Source organism: Phocoena sinus, chromosome 12 (genome assembly GCF_008692025.1).
Source record: "Phocoena sinus isolate mPhoSin1 chromosome 12, mPhoSin1.pri, whole genome shotgun sequence".
Lineage (NCBI taxonomy): Eukaryota > Metazoa > Chordata > Mammalia > Artiodactyla > Phocoenidae > Phocoena > Phocoena sinus.
In genome coordinates, this window is record NC_045774.1 from 67,969,181 (window position 1) to 67,983,291 (window position 14,111).

General features: G+C 42.7%; 1 protein-coding gene across 1 annotated transcript in view; it reads left to right on the plus strand.

Moving 5' to 3' along the window:
• Positions 1-9,781: 9,781 nt before the first annotated feature.
• The window catches only part of GABRR1 (gamma-aminobutyric acid type A receptor subunit rho1), a 33,154-nt gene continuing 28,824 nt past the window's right edge, over positions 9,782-14,111 (plus strand). The window contains exon 1 of the mRNA XM_032651329.1: positions 9,782-9,903. Coding sequence (XP_032507220.1) covers positions 9,782-9,903 — 122 coding nt within the window. The remainder of the gene's footprint in view (positions 9,904-14,111) is intronic.

The window sequence follows — 14,111 nt, forward strand, 5'->3', positions numbered from 1 at the left end:
ATTGATTTTTCCAATTATATTCTGGTAAAAAAGAAGACATAGTCTTTTTTTTTTTAAATGTTTTTTAATTTTGAATTAAAAAATGTTAATACAATTTTAAAGGTTATATTCCATTTACAGTTATTACAAAATATTGGCTATATTCCCCATGTTGTACAATACATACTTGAATACATATTGGGTCTTATACCCAATAGTTTGTACCTACCAGTCCTCCCCATTTTTGCCCCTCTCCCCGCCACCGATAACCTCTCAATTGTTCTCTATATCTGTGAAGGGAAGATACACGTGTGTGTGTGTGTGTGTGTGTGTGTGTGTGTTTGCATATATATATATATATATATATATATATATATATATATATACTTTTTTTTTTTTGGCCGTGCTCTGTGGCTTGCAGGATCTCAGTTTCCTGACCAGGGACTGAACCTAGGGAACAGCAGTGAAAGCCCGTAATTCTAAACACTAGGCCACCAGGGAGCTCCCTGGGAAGGCATATTGTTAGTGACCCTATGCCACTATATTGCCATGGGAAGTAAGGATATTGTGTAAGAGTTTCTGAATTCGGAGGAGGGGAATTGTGTCAGTAAGACTTATATATCTTTTTTTTTTTTCTTTTTTTCTTTGCGGTACGCGGGCCTCTCACTGTCGTGGCCTCTCCCGTTGCGGAGCACAGGCTCCGGATGCGCAGGTTCAGCGGCCATGGCTCACGGGCCCAGCCGCTCCGCGGCACGTGGAATCTTCCCGGACCAGGGCACGAACCCGTGTCCCCTGCATCAGCAGGCACACTCTCAACCACTGGGCCACCAGGGGAGCCCCATATATCATTTTTAAGTGTCTCATTTTGGTTTACAACAGCAGAATTTAGAAAATTATTGTGAATTACAGATAGCATAAGAAGAAGAAGAAAGGGCTTCCTTACATATCCAGGAAATAGAACATTAACACAAATCAACAATATTCCAAATAACTTCAATAACATTTCCCCCATCAATTCGTTCCATTCTGTGTAATGAATTCTTGTTCTGTTAGATCTTGGTTTAGCAGTTTGATGAAAACTTTTTGCTTTTCAACTATAAAGAAGCCTAGAAATCCTGACTCCATCTACCAATATGCTCTGAAAGTTGCTGTCCTTTTCCACGAGGCTCTGTGACTGTCCCTCCTGGTTGAAGACACAAACTCTGGCCTGTAGATTATAGCAGAGTCTTTTTTTTTTTTTTTTTTTTTTTGCGGTACGCCGGCCTCTCACTGCTGTGGCCTCTCCCGTTGCGGAGCACAGGCTCCGGATGCGCAGGCTCAGCGGCCATGGCTCACGGGCCTAGTTGCAGCATGTGGGATCTTCCTGGACTGGGTCATGAACCCGTGTCCCCTGCATCTGCAGGCAGACGCTCAACCACTGTGCCACCAGGGAAGCCCCCATAGCAGAGTCTTTGATCAAGCATCAAAGGAAAAGAAAAACTACCTACAGTGTTAAAAAACAAAATTCAAATAAGTAAATTTTGAAGCTCTTATTGACTTTATTCAATTCATGAATCAGGCAGCGTTCAGTCTAGCAAGAAGCTAGAAAGGAGCTCCGAGGAGTGGTACAAAATAAAAGACTGTTACAGGCAGAAGGGAGTGGGAACACTAGGTAAAAAAGCAGGTTGGTTATTGCAAGATTACTTTCCTCTAGGGGACAGCAGGGGCCAACCAGGCAGATTAGCTAGCTAGCGCTTATCAAATGACACCTCATTGACTGGTTTAAGATTCCATTTCAACTTCCGGGAAGATGGCGGAAGAGTAAGACGCGGAGATCATCTTCCTCCCGACAGATACACCAGAAATACATCTACACGTGGAACAACTCATACAGAACTCCTACTGAAGGCTGGCAGAAGACCTCAGACCTCCCAAAAGGCAAGAAACCCCCCACGTATCTGGGTAGGGAAAAAGAAAAAAGAATAAATAGAGACAAAAGGATAGGGACGGGACCTGCACCAGTGGGAGGGAGCCGTGAAGGAGGAAAGGTTTTCACACACTAGGAAGCCCCTTCGCGGGCGGAGACTGCGGGTGGCGGAGGCGGAAAGCTTCGGAGCTGCAGCGGAGAGCGCAGCCAGAGGCGTGCGGAGGGCAAAGCGGAGAGATTCCCGCACAGAGGATCAGGGCCGACCGGCACTCACCAGCCCGAGAGGCTTGTCTGCTCCCCCGCCGGGGCGGGCGGGGCTGGGAGCTGAGGCTCGGGCTTCGGTCGGAGCGCAGGGAGAGGACTGGGGTTGGCGGCGTGAACACAGCCTGCAGTGGGTTAGTGTGCCACGGCTAGACGGGAGGGAGTCCAGGGAAAAGTCTGGACCTGCCGAAGAGGCAAGAGACTTTCTCTTCCCTCTTTGTTTTCTGGTGCGCAAGGAGAGGAGATTAAGGGCGCCGCTTAAAAGAGCTCCAGAGACGGGCGCGAGCCGCGGCTATCAGCGCGGACCCCAGAAACGGGCATGAGACGCTAAGGCTGCTGCTGCCACCAAGAAGCCTGTGTGCAAGCACAGGTCACTATCCACACCCCTCCCGGGAGCCTGTGCAGCCCGCCACTGCCAGGGTCCCGTGATCCAGGGACAACTTCCCCGGGAGAACGCACAGCGGCCTCAGGCTGGTGCAACGTCACGGTGGCCTCTGCCGCAGCAGGCTCGCCCCGCACTCCGTTCCCCTCCCTCCCCCCGGCCTGAGTGAGCCAGAGCCCCCGAATCAGCGGCTCCTTTAACCCCGTCTTGTCTGAGCGAAGAACAGACGCCCTCCCGCGACCTACACGCAGAGGCAGGGCCAAATCCAAAGCTGAGCCCCTGGGAGCTGTGAGAACAAAGAAGAGAAAGGGAAATCTCTCCCAGCAGCCTCAGGAGCAACGGATTAAAGCTCCACAATCAACTTGATGTACCCTGCTTCTGTGGAATACCTGAATAGACAACGGATCATCCCAAATTAAGGGGGTGGAATTTGAGAGCAAGAGTTATAATTTTTTCCCCTTTTCTTCTTTTTGTGAGTGTGTATCTGTATGCTTCTGTGTGAGATTTTGTCTGTATAGCTTTGCTTCCACCATTTGTCCTAGGGTTCTATCCGTCCGTTTTTTTTCTCTTAATAATTATTTTTTTATTTTAATAACTTTATTATATTTTATCTTACTTTATTTTATTTTACTTTATCTTCTTTCTTTCTTTTTTTCCTTCCTTCCCATCTTCCTTCATTCCTTCCTCCCTCCCTCCCTCCCTCCCTACCTCCTTTCTTTCTTTCTTTCTACTTCTACTAATTCTTTCTTTCTACTTTTTCTCCCTTTTATTCTGAGCCGTGTGGATGAAAGGCTCTTGGTGCTCCAACCAGGAGTCAGTGCTTTGCCTCTGAGGTGTGAGAGCCAACTTCAGGACACTGGTCCACAAGAGACCTCCCAGCTCCACATGATATCAAATGGCGAAAATCTCCCAGAGATCTCCATCTTAACACCAGCACCCAGCTTCACTCAACGACCAGCAGGCTACAGTGCTGGACATCCTATGCCAAACAACTAGCAAGACAGGAACACAACCCCACCCATTAGCAGAGAGGCTGCCTAAAATCATAATAAGTCCACAGACACCCCAAAACACACCACCAGATGTGGACCTGCCCACCAGGAAGATAAGATCCAGCCTCATCCACCAGAACACAGGCACTAGTCCCCTCCACCAGGAAGCCTACACAACCCACTGAACCAACCTTAGCCACTGGGGACAGACACCAAAAACAACGGGAATTACGAACCTGCAGCCTGCAAAAAGGAGACCCCAAACACAGTAAGATAAGCAAAATGAGAAGACAGAAAAACACACAGCAGATGAAGGAGCAAGATAAAAACCCACCAGACCTAACAAATAAAGAGGAAATAGGCAGTCTAACTGAAAAAGAATTCAGAATAATGATAGTAAAGATGATCCAAAATCTTGGAAATAGAATAGACAAAATGCAAGAAACATTTAACAAGGACCTAGAAGAACTAAAGATGAAACAAACAACGATGAACAACACAATAAATGAAATTAAAAATACTCTAGATGGGATCAATAGCAGAATAACTGAGGCAGAAGAACGGATAAGTGACCTGGAAGATAAAATAGTGGAAATAACTACTGTAGAGCAGAATAAAGAAAAAAGAATGAAAAGAACTGAGGACAGTCTCAGAGACCTCTGGGACAATATTAAACGCACCAACTTTCGAATTATAGGGGTTCCAGACGAAGAAGAGTAAAAGAAAGGAACTGAGAAAATATTTGAAGAGATTATAGTTGAAAACTTCCCCAATATGGGAAAGGAAATAGTTAATCAAGTCCAGGAAGCACAGAGGGTCCTATACAGGATAAATCCAAGGAGAAATATGCCAAGACACATATTAATCAAACTGTCAAAAATTAAATATAAAGAAAACATATTAAAAGCAGCAAGGGAAAAACAACAAATAACACCCAAGGGAATCCCCATAAGGTTAACAGCTGATCTTTCAGCAGAAACTCTGCAAGCCAGAAGGGACTAACAGGACATATTTAAAGTGATGAAGGAGAAAAACCTGCAACCAAGATTACTCTACCCAGCAAGGATCTCATTCAGACTTGATGGAGAAATTAAAACCTTTACAGACAAGCAAAAGCTGAGAGAGTTCAGCACCACCAAATCAGCTCTACAACAACTACTAAAGGAATTTCTCCAGGCAAGAAACACAAGAGAAGGAAAAGACCTACAATAATGAACCCAAAACAATTAAGAAAATGGGAATAGGAACGTACATATCAATAATTACCTTAAATGTAAATGGACTAAATGCCCCCACCAAAAGACACAGATTGGCTGAATGGATACAAAAACAAGACCCATATATTTGCTGTCTACAAGAGACCCACTTCAGACCTAGAGACACATACAGACTGAAAGTAAGGGGATGGAAAAAGATATTTCATGCAAATGGAAAACAAAAGAAAGCTGGAGTAGCAATTCTCATATCACACAAAATGGACTTTAAAATAAAGACTATTAGAAGAGACAAAGAAGGACACTACATAATGATCAAGGGATCGATCCAAGAAGCAGATATAACAATTGTAAATATTTATGCACCCAACATAGGAGCACCTCAATGCATAAGGCAAATACTAACAGCCATAAAAGGGGAAATTGACAGTAACACATTCATAGTAGGGGACTTTAACACTACACTTTCACCAATGGACAGATCATCCAAAATGAAAATAAATAAGGAAACACAAGCTTTAAATGATACATTAAACAAGATGGACTTAATTGATATTTATAGGACATTCCATCCAAAAACAACAGAATACACATTTTTCTCTAATGCTCATGGAACATTTTCCAGGATAGATCATATCTTGGGTCACACAAATCAAGCCTTGGTAAATTTAAGAAAATTGAAATTGTATCAAGTATCTTTTCCAACCACAACGCTATGAGACTAGATATCAATTACAGGAAAAGATCTGTAAAAAATACAAATGCATGGAGGCTAAACAATACACTACTTAATAACGAAGTGATCACTGAAGAAATCAAAGAGGAAATTAAAAATACCTAGAAACAAATGACAATGGAGACATGACGACCCAAAATCTATGGGATGCATCAAAAGCAGTTCTAAGAGGGAAGTTTATAGCAATACAATCCTACCTTATGAAACAGGAAACATCTCGAATAAATAACCTAACCTTGCACCTAAAGCAATTAGAGAAAGAAGAACAAAAAAAACCCAAAGTTAGCAGAAGGAAAGAAATCATAAAAATCAGATCAGAAATAAATGAAATGAAGGAAATGATAGCAAAGATCAATAAAACTAAAAGCTGGTTCTTTGAGAAGATAAACAAAATTGATAAACCATTAGCCAGACTCATCAAGAAAAAAAAGGAGAAGACTCAAATCAATAGAATTAGAAATGAAAAAGGAGAAGTAACAACTGACACTGCAGAAATACAAAAGATCATGAGAGATTACTACAAGCAACTCTATGCCAATAAAATGGACAACCTGGAAGAAATGGACAAATTCTTAGAAATGCACAGCCTGCCAAGACTGAATCAGGAAGAAATAGAAAGTATGAACAGGCCAATCACAAGCACTGAAATTGAAACTGTGATTAAAAATCTTCCAACAAACAAAAGCCTAGGACCGGATGGCTTCACAGGTGAATTCTATCAAACATTTAGAGAAGAGCTAACACCTATCCTTCTCAAACTCTTCCAAAATATAGCAGAGGGAGGAACACTCCCAAACTCATTCTATGAGGCCACCATCACCCTGATACCAAAATCAGACAAGGATGTCACAAAGAAAGAAAACTACAGGCCAATATCACTGATGAACATAGATGCAGAAATCCTCAACAAAATAGTAGCAAACAGAATCCAACAGCACATTAAAAGGATCATACACCATGATCAAGTGGGATTTATTCCAGGAATGCAAGGATTCTTCAATATATGCAAATCAATCACGTAATACACCATATTAACAAATTGAAGGAGAAAAACCATATGATCATGTCAATAGATGCAGAGAAAGCTTTTGACAAAATTCAACACCCATTTATGATAAAAACCCTGCAGAAAGTAGGCATAGAGGGAACTTTCCTCAACATAATAAAGGCCATATATGACAAAACCACAGCCAACATCGTCCTCAGTGGTGAAAAACTGAAACCATTTCCACTAAGATCAGGAACAAGACAAGGTTGCCCACTCTCACCACTCTTATTCAACATAGTTTGGGAAGTTTTAGCCTCAGCAATCAGAGAAGAAAAGGAAATAAAAGGAATCCAAATCGGAAAAGAAGAAGTAAAGCTGTCACTGTTTGCAGATGACATGATACCATACATAGAGAATCCTAAAGATACTACCAGAAAACTACTAGAGCTAATCAATGAATTTGGTAAAGTAGCAGGATACAAAATTAATGCACAGAAATCTCTGGCATTCCTATACACTGATGATGAAAAATCTGAAAGTGAAATCAAGAAAATACTCCCATTTACCATTGCAACAAAAAGAATAAAATATCTAGGAATAAACCTACCTAAGGAGACAAAAGACATGTATGCAGAAAATTATAAGACACTGATGAAAGAAATTAAAGATGATACAAATAGATGGAGAGATATACCATGTTTTTGGATGGGAAGAATCAACATTGTGAAAATGCCTCTACTACCCAAAGCAATCTACAGATTCCATGCAATCCCTATCAAACTACCACTGGCATTTTTCACAGAACTAGAACAAAAAATTTCACAATTTGTATGGAAACACAAAAGACCCTGAATCGCCAAAGCAATCTTGAGAACGAAAAACGGAGCTGGAGGAATCAGGCTCCCTGACTTCGTACTATACTACAAAGCTACAGTAATCAAGACAGTACGGTACTGGCACAAAAACAGAAAGATAGATCAATGGAACAGGATAGAAAGCCCAGAGATAAACCCACGCACCTATGGTCACCTTATCTTTGATAAAGGAGGCAGAAATGTACGGTGGAGAAAGGACAGCCTCTTCAATAAGTGGTGCTGGGAAAACTGGACAAGTACACGTAAAAGTATGAGATTAGATCACTCCCTAACACCATACACAAAAATAAACTCAAAATGGATTAAAGACCTAAATGTAAGGCCAGAAACTATCAAACTCTTAGAGGAAAACATAGGCAGGACACTCTATGACATAAATCACAGCAAGATCCTTTTCGACCCACCTCCTAGAGAAATGGAAATAAAAACAAAAATAAACAAATGGGACCTAATGAAACTTCAAAGCTTTTGCACATCAAAGGAAACCATAAACAAGATGGAAAGACAACCCTCAGAATGGGAGAAAATATTTGCAAATGAAGCAACTGACGAAGGATTAATCTCCAAAATTTATAAGCAGCTCGTGCAGCTTAATAACAAAAAAACAAACAACCCAATCCAAAAATGGGCAGAAGACCTAAATAGACATTTCTCTAAAGAAGGTATACAGACTGCCAACAAACACATGAAAGAATGCTCAACATCATTAATCATTAGAGAAATGCAAATCAAAACTACAATGAGATATCATCTCACACCAGTCAGAATGACCATCATCAAAAAATCTAGAAACAATAAATGCTGGAGAGGGTGTGGAGAAAAGGGACCACTCTTGCACTGCTGGTGGGAATGTGAATTGGTTCAGCCACTATGGAGAACAGTATGGAGGTTCCTTAAAAAATTAAAAATAGAACTACCATATGAACCAGCAATCCTACTACTGGGCATATACCCTGAGAAAACCATAATTCAAAAAGAGTCATGTACCAAAATGTTCATTGCAGCTGTATTTACAATAGCCTGGAGATGGAAACAACCTAAGTGTCCATCATCGGATGAATGGATAAAGAAGATGTGGCACATATATACAATGGAATATTACTCAGCCATAAAAAGAAACGAAATTGAGCTATTTGTAATGAGGTGGATAGACCTAGAGTCTGTCATACAGAGTGAAGTAAGTTAGAAAGAGAGAGACAAATACTGTATGCTAACACATATATATGGAATTAAAAAAAAAAAAACAGTCATGAAGAACCTAGGGGTAAAACAGGAATAAAGATACAGACCTACTAGAGAATGGACTTGAGGACACGTGGAGGAGGAAGGGTAAGCTGTGACAAAGCGAGAGAGAGGCATGGACATATATACACTACCAAACATAAGGTAGATAGCTAGTGGGAAGCAGCCGCATAGCACAGGGAGATCAGCTTGGTGCTTTGTGACCGCCTGGAGGGGAGGGATAGGGAGGGTGTGAGGGAGGGAGACGCAACAGGGAAGAGATATGGGAACATGTGTATATATATAACGGATTCACTTTGTTGTAAAGCGGAAACTAACACACCATTGTAAAGCAATTATACTCCAATAAAGATGTTAAAAAAAAAAAAGATTCCATTTCTGGGAGAGCTAAAACGAATGAAGTTGTCTCCTTTTGGTGATGTGGAGCTCCATTTTGGGCCTCTGTCTTGTTTTTAACAATAGATAACTCAGACTTAATTGCTATTGTTAATTTATTACTGATATTTTCCAAGTGTGAAAAGTCTGATGAGGTTCACAGTATGAATAGTACTACTGATAAGAGAATTTCACTCTTACTGTGCAAAATCTAAGACCAAAAAAAAAAAGCCTCCTTCCCCCTAGCCCTCCCAACCGCAGCCAGATAGATAATGGCACAGGTACAGAGCCCTGAGTTTCCACAGATTCAACCACAGGAAGGAGTGAGGGTGGGGAACCATCCAAATCCAGCCCTCAGCTAAAGCAAATAATAATGGCGAAAAGCTTTAAATAGATCCAGGGAGGAGCTCATTTTCGGGGCATAAGAAGCAGTGCAGCACCTCAGGTATGTCTTGTTTCAGAAATTGCTTTGGTTTGTTTTTACTTCCTTCTATTCTGTTGGAACAGGAAATACAGACCTTTTACGAACGTATTCACCACGTCTGACGATGAACTCATTTAGACCAGCCAAAATAATTGTCCGACAGGGACACAGGACTTCAACCTCAGTTCAGAAAATCCCTGACATCTGACGTAGGAGGATTTATAGGTTTAGTGGAAATTGCTTTTTCTCCTGCCCTCCAGATTACAGATTGTGGGTTGATTTTTTTTTTTTTGCATGAGTAAACATCTTTCTAGTAATGAACAGAACAATAATGTGTTAAGAGAGAAAAAGAACATCCTTTTCCTTTTTTGCTGTTTCTTGAGAGAACTGTTTGGATTTGGAAACGCATGCTGGCTGTCCAGAACATGAAAGTTGGCCTTTTCCTGTTGTGGTGGCCATGGGCTTTGGCTGCTGAAAGCAGAGTGCACTGGCGAAAAAGAGACGTACAGGAGATGTCGAAGAAAGGCAGGTGAGTGGACTTCTCCTGATCGAGAATTTAGGGGAAGAGGGTATGTAAAGCAAGCTTCTGGTTTTGTTGTGGAATCGTTTACAATAGATGGTGTTTCCCGTGGATGCCTTTTGCCTTTTTACTCCTTTTCCCTTTGTTTTCCTGCTTCCGCCTACTCCCCCTTTTAGGAAGTTAGAATTATGTTTTCTTTTTAAATGATGCTAGATTGGATACAGTGCTATCATTGCATATTCTTCAATCTCTTAGGAATTGTCCTGGGTAAAAGTAGATACTGGATAAAGAATATATGCACATTAAAAAAAAATAAGGGCAATTATTTGATGTGTGCATCCTAGGTTGGAACAAACCTGGGAATTCTCAAATAACCCATGGGACCTCTAATTAGTGAGAATGATTCTGTGAGTCCTAATTATTTCTGCTAGATGTGTAAGTCCCTTTTAAAAGAGAAGAAAGCAGCTGTCTTCAAGCTGTGTGGCTAGGAGGATCATTAGGTTGTCCCCACCAGTAGTAAATCGGGAGGATGCAGGGATGGACCTGCCTGAGGACCAGCCGCTGCTGGTTACCAGCATGGTACGTGTCACCCTGGCCATACCAGCCTGCGGAGGGAGCTTAGACAGAGCCAGACCTATCCTTCAGCATCGGTCTCACCTGGGCAGCTCTGTGACAGAGCTGGTAATGGAATACCTGCATACCTGCTTGTCCGATATGCATCAATAAAATAGTACATTTGGAGATCCCCCAGTCCAACTCTCTCTCTCTTTCACTGAAGAAGAGATGGAGGCAGGAAGGGCACTGATTCTTGGTTCTTTATCAGCCTGAGTCCAAATTGAGCTTCAGCTTTCTTCATCTCTGAACTTAACATGAATAGAGGTCATAAAAAAGCAATTAGCATGGAAGGAAGTCCAGCTTTCTGGAGTTTGGGGCTAGTGGTGTCTTGTTCCTCAGTGCCCAGCTCTGTGTTTGAGAGAGCCCTCCACACATGGGATCCGGAACAGCCAGCTCTGGCTCACAGCGCTTGTTTCAAGCTGTTTTAGCAACATCACAAAGCTAGGAGCTGAAATATCCAGTGGTCATGGTGAGCCCGGGACACAGACAGAGACCGCTGTGCACAAGCCATATGTCCTGTTACAGTCAAGAGTCAGAAGCTGCTGGGCAGACGGTGGAATCAGTGGAGCGGTGCTGCCATAGAGATGAGGATTAAAAACAACGACAGCAACAAATCCTATGGGTTGTCGCCAAAAACTTCTCAGCCTCTCTCCCAAGCCAGAGCTGGAGGGGCGACCTATTAGTAAATACCACTGAGGAAGAGAAGTCTAGAGAGTGAAATAGATTTTCTCTTAAAAATTACTTAAAAGAACTTTCACTTTTTTAAAATTATGAAAGCCATATATGACCATTATTTTAAAAACCATAGGAACAAAAATTTTTTCAACACACAGAAATCACCCATAATCCCCAAACCTAGAAGTAACCTTGTTAACATTTTTGTGTATTTTCTTCCAGTCTTTTTTTTCTCTAAGCATATATTGAGTATTTACTAGCCTGGGATTATTCTATGCATATAATTTTGTAACCTCATTGTATTTAATACAATGATTTTGTTTACTTATTTGAAGTCTATAGAATTATCGTTTGAATGCCCACACTACAATGCATAATAGTGTATAATTACCACCATTTAAGCATCTTCCTCTATTTGTGGACATTTAATTGCTTCCTCTTTGTTATTATAAATATTCTGTATGAATATCTTTGTACATAAGGGTAGTTGTCTACATGCACGATTATTTAATTAGGATCGACTTCTGGAAGTGTACTGGGTCAAACAGCAGAAGAACATTTAAAGCTCCAATATAACTGGCAGAATTGCTTTCCAGAATGGTGAACCCAGCCAGGTTTTTGTTTTTATGTAGCCTCAACTTTTAAAGGCTCACTTAATTTCAGCCAGACTCTAAACTCATAAGTTGCTGGTAATTCGTATCCAGGCTTCGTTTCGGGGGTCATAATAATAACATAGGAAGCAAGGTGAACCCATGCACACAATGGGGGTGAGGCAAATAAGGTGGCTACGATGGGAAATTTAAGGAGGCCCTTGCACGACCTGAGAGGAAGTGCCTCCTTACATTTTGTGCCTTACTTGACTCTCGGTAAAGATCAGAATGCCGGGGCAATGTTTCTAGAATGAATCAATACGTATGGTCTCTCCTTCCTCCCTGGAAGAATGAAGATCTAGGGACTTCCCTGGCGGTCTAGTGGTTAAGACTCCGTGCTCCCAATGTAGGGGGAAACGGGTTTGATCCCTGGTTGGGGAACTAAGGTCCTGCAGGCCACACTGTGTGGCCAGAAAAAGAAAAAGAATAAAGATCTAGCCTGTCTATACCACAGGCCCCTGGACAAATGCTGGCTCAAGCTCTAGGAGGGTAAACTGATCCCATCAGAAACAAAGTACCATTATCATATTGCTTTGTCTAGCTAAAGAATTCAAATTTACTCTGAAGGTAGAGAGGATCTAATAGTTTCAGCTGATTTCCATTTTGGAGAGATGACACTGGTGGCAGGATGGCAGGAGGATGGGATAAGTGCTACAGGGGGGACAGAGAAAGTCATCCAGTGTGTCTGCTTTAGACCAGATGAGAGATGGTGAGAGCCGGAACCAGGATATGAGTAGGATGAAATGAACAGGGATGGGGAAGATGGATGAGAGTTTTAAGGAGGTAGAATTGTCAGAATTAGACTGGGTGAAAGTCTAGCAGGTATTTGGATGGTATAGCTGGGTAGAGGGTGGTACCAGGGAAGGGAGAGCAGGAAGAGAAGCATGTTTGGGGGAAACGATGATGATTTTAGTATGAGCATATGGACCTGGATGTGCCTGCAAGATACCAGGAGATGGTTGTCCAGTTGACAGGAAGGCCTACAGGTCCGCAGCTCGGGAGGGAATTTGGGCCTGGAGATGTAAAGAGAGTCCTCCTAGGTGGTGGTGGGTGAGGTGACCCAAAGACAGTGTGTAGCATAAAATAAGAGCAGGACAAAGGACAGTGCCTTGGGGATGAACGACATTTAAGGAGAGGTTGGAGGAAAAGGACTCGGTGAAGGAAGCTGAGAACGAGGGACCAGAGAAATAGATGTAGCACTGGAATCGAGAGGTATCAAGGAGGCGAAGGGAGCATCTTTGGGACAGTTACCAGTTGCTTGTTACAGGGAAGACACTGCCCTGGGCAACGGGTGCCTTGCCAATGACTGAATCAGATACAGGCTCTGCCTGCAAGAGGCTTACAGACCAGAGAAGTGTTCCAGTGCTGTGTCAAGGGTTTCCAGAAAGAGGGAGCGATCAACAGGGTCAGATCCCACCAGAGTCAAAATCAGTTAGGTAGAGGGCCAAGATGTGAGCGGGCCAAGAGATACGGTACGAAGAGCCATGAACAACCTCAGTGAGAAGAGACGGGTGGTGGTGTGTTGAGAAGAGAAAACAGTGAATGTGGTTCACTCTTAACAAGAAACCTGGCTGTGAACTGGGAGACTGAGACTAGAGAAGGTGAGAGGGAGAGACAGGCAAGAGCTTCCAGGCAAGGGGAGACGAGCGGGTTCAGGTGATGAAGGGCAGAGGCCGGGAGGGAGGCAGTGATCACGCACGGGGCACTGCTGGCACATCCTGTCCTGACAAAGCGCAAGCCTCTGGCTTATGGACAGCATCTCTCTGATTGCCCTAAACACCGTGGAATGTGATTTCCTCTTAAGTTACTAGTGTTCTTTCTTCATCTCATCCCTTCATTCTCCAGAGAGTTTGCTGGAACTTTGAGTCTCCACTTTGTGCTTCTCTCTCATCTGGCATGAGCTGCCCCTCATACTGATGGCTTCCTGAGCCTCTGCTGGGCTGCTCCCATGCTTATGACACCCGTCTCTTCCCACTTCCTCTGGCTCAAGTCTTTTCCTCCTCTAATATTTAGCACAGATGTCACCTTCTCTGAGGAGCCTTCCTTGGCCCTCCCCTACCCCTGCCTCTCAAGTCTCAGGTAACTTTCTTCCGAAATTCCACGGCCCCTGATCGGTCCTATCTCAGAGGACTAATCATTCAGCATTATCACTTTTCTTCATCTGTCTCAGCTTCTAGACTGTGAGCCCCTTGCGGGCTGTCTGCTCAGGTAGCCATAACAAAACACCACAGCCTGGGTGGCTTAAACAACAGACATTCATTTTCTCATAGTCCTGGA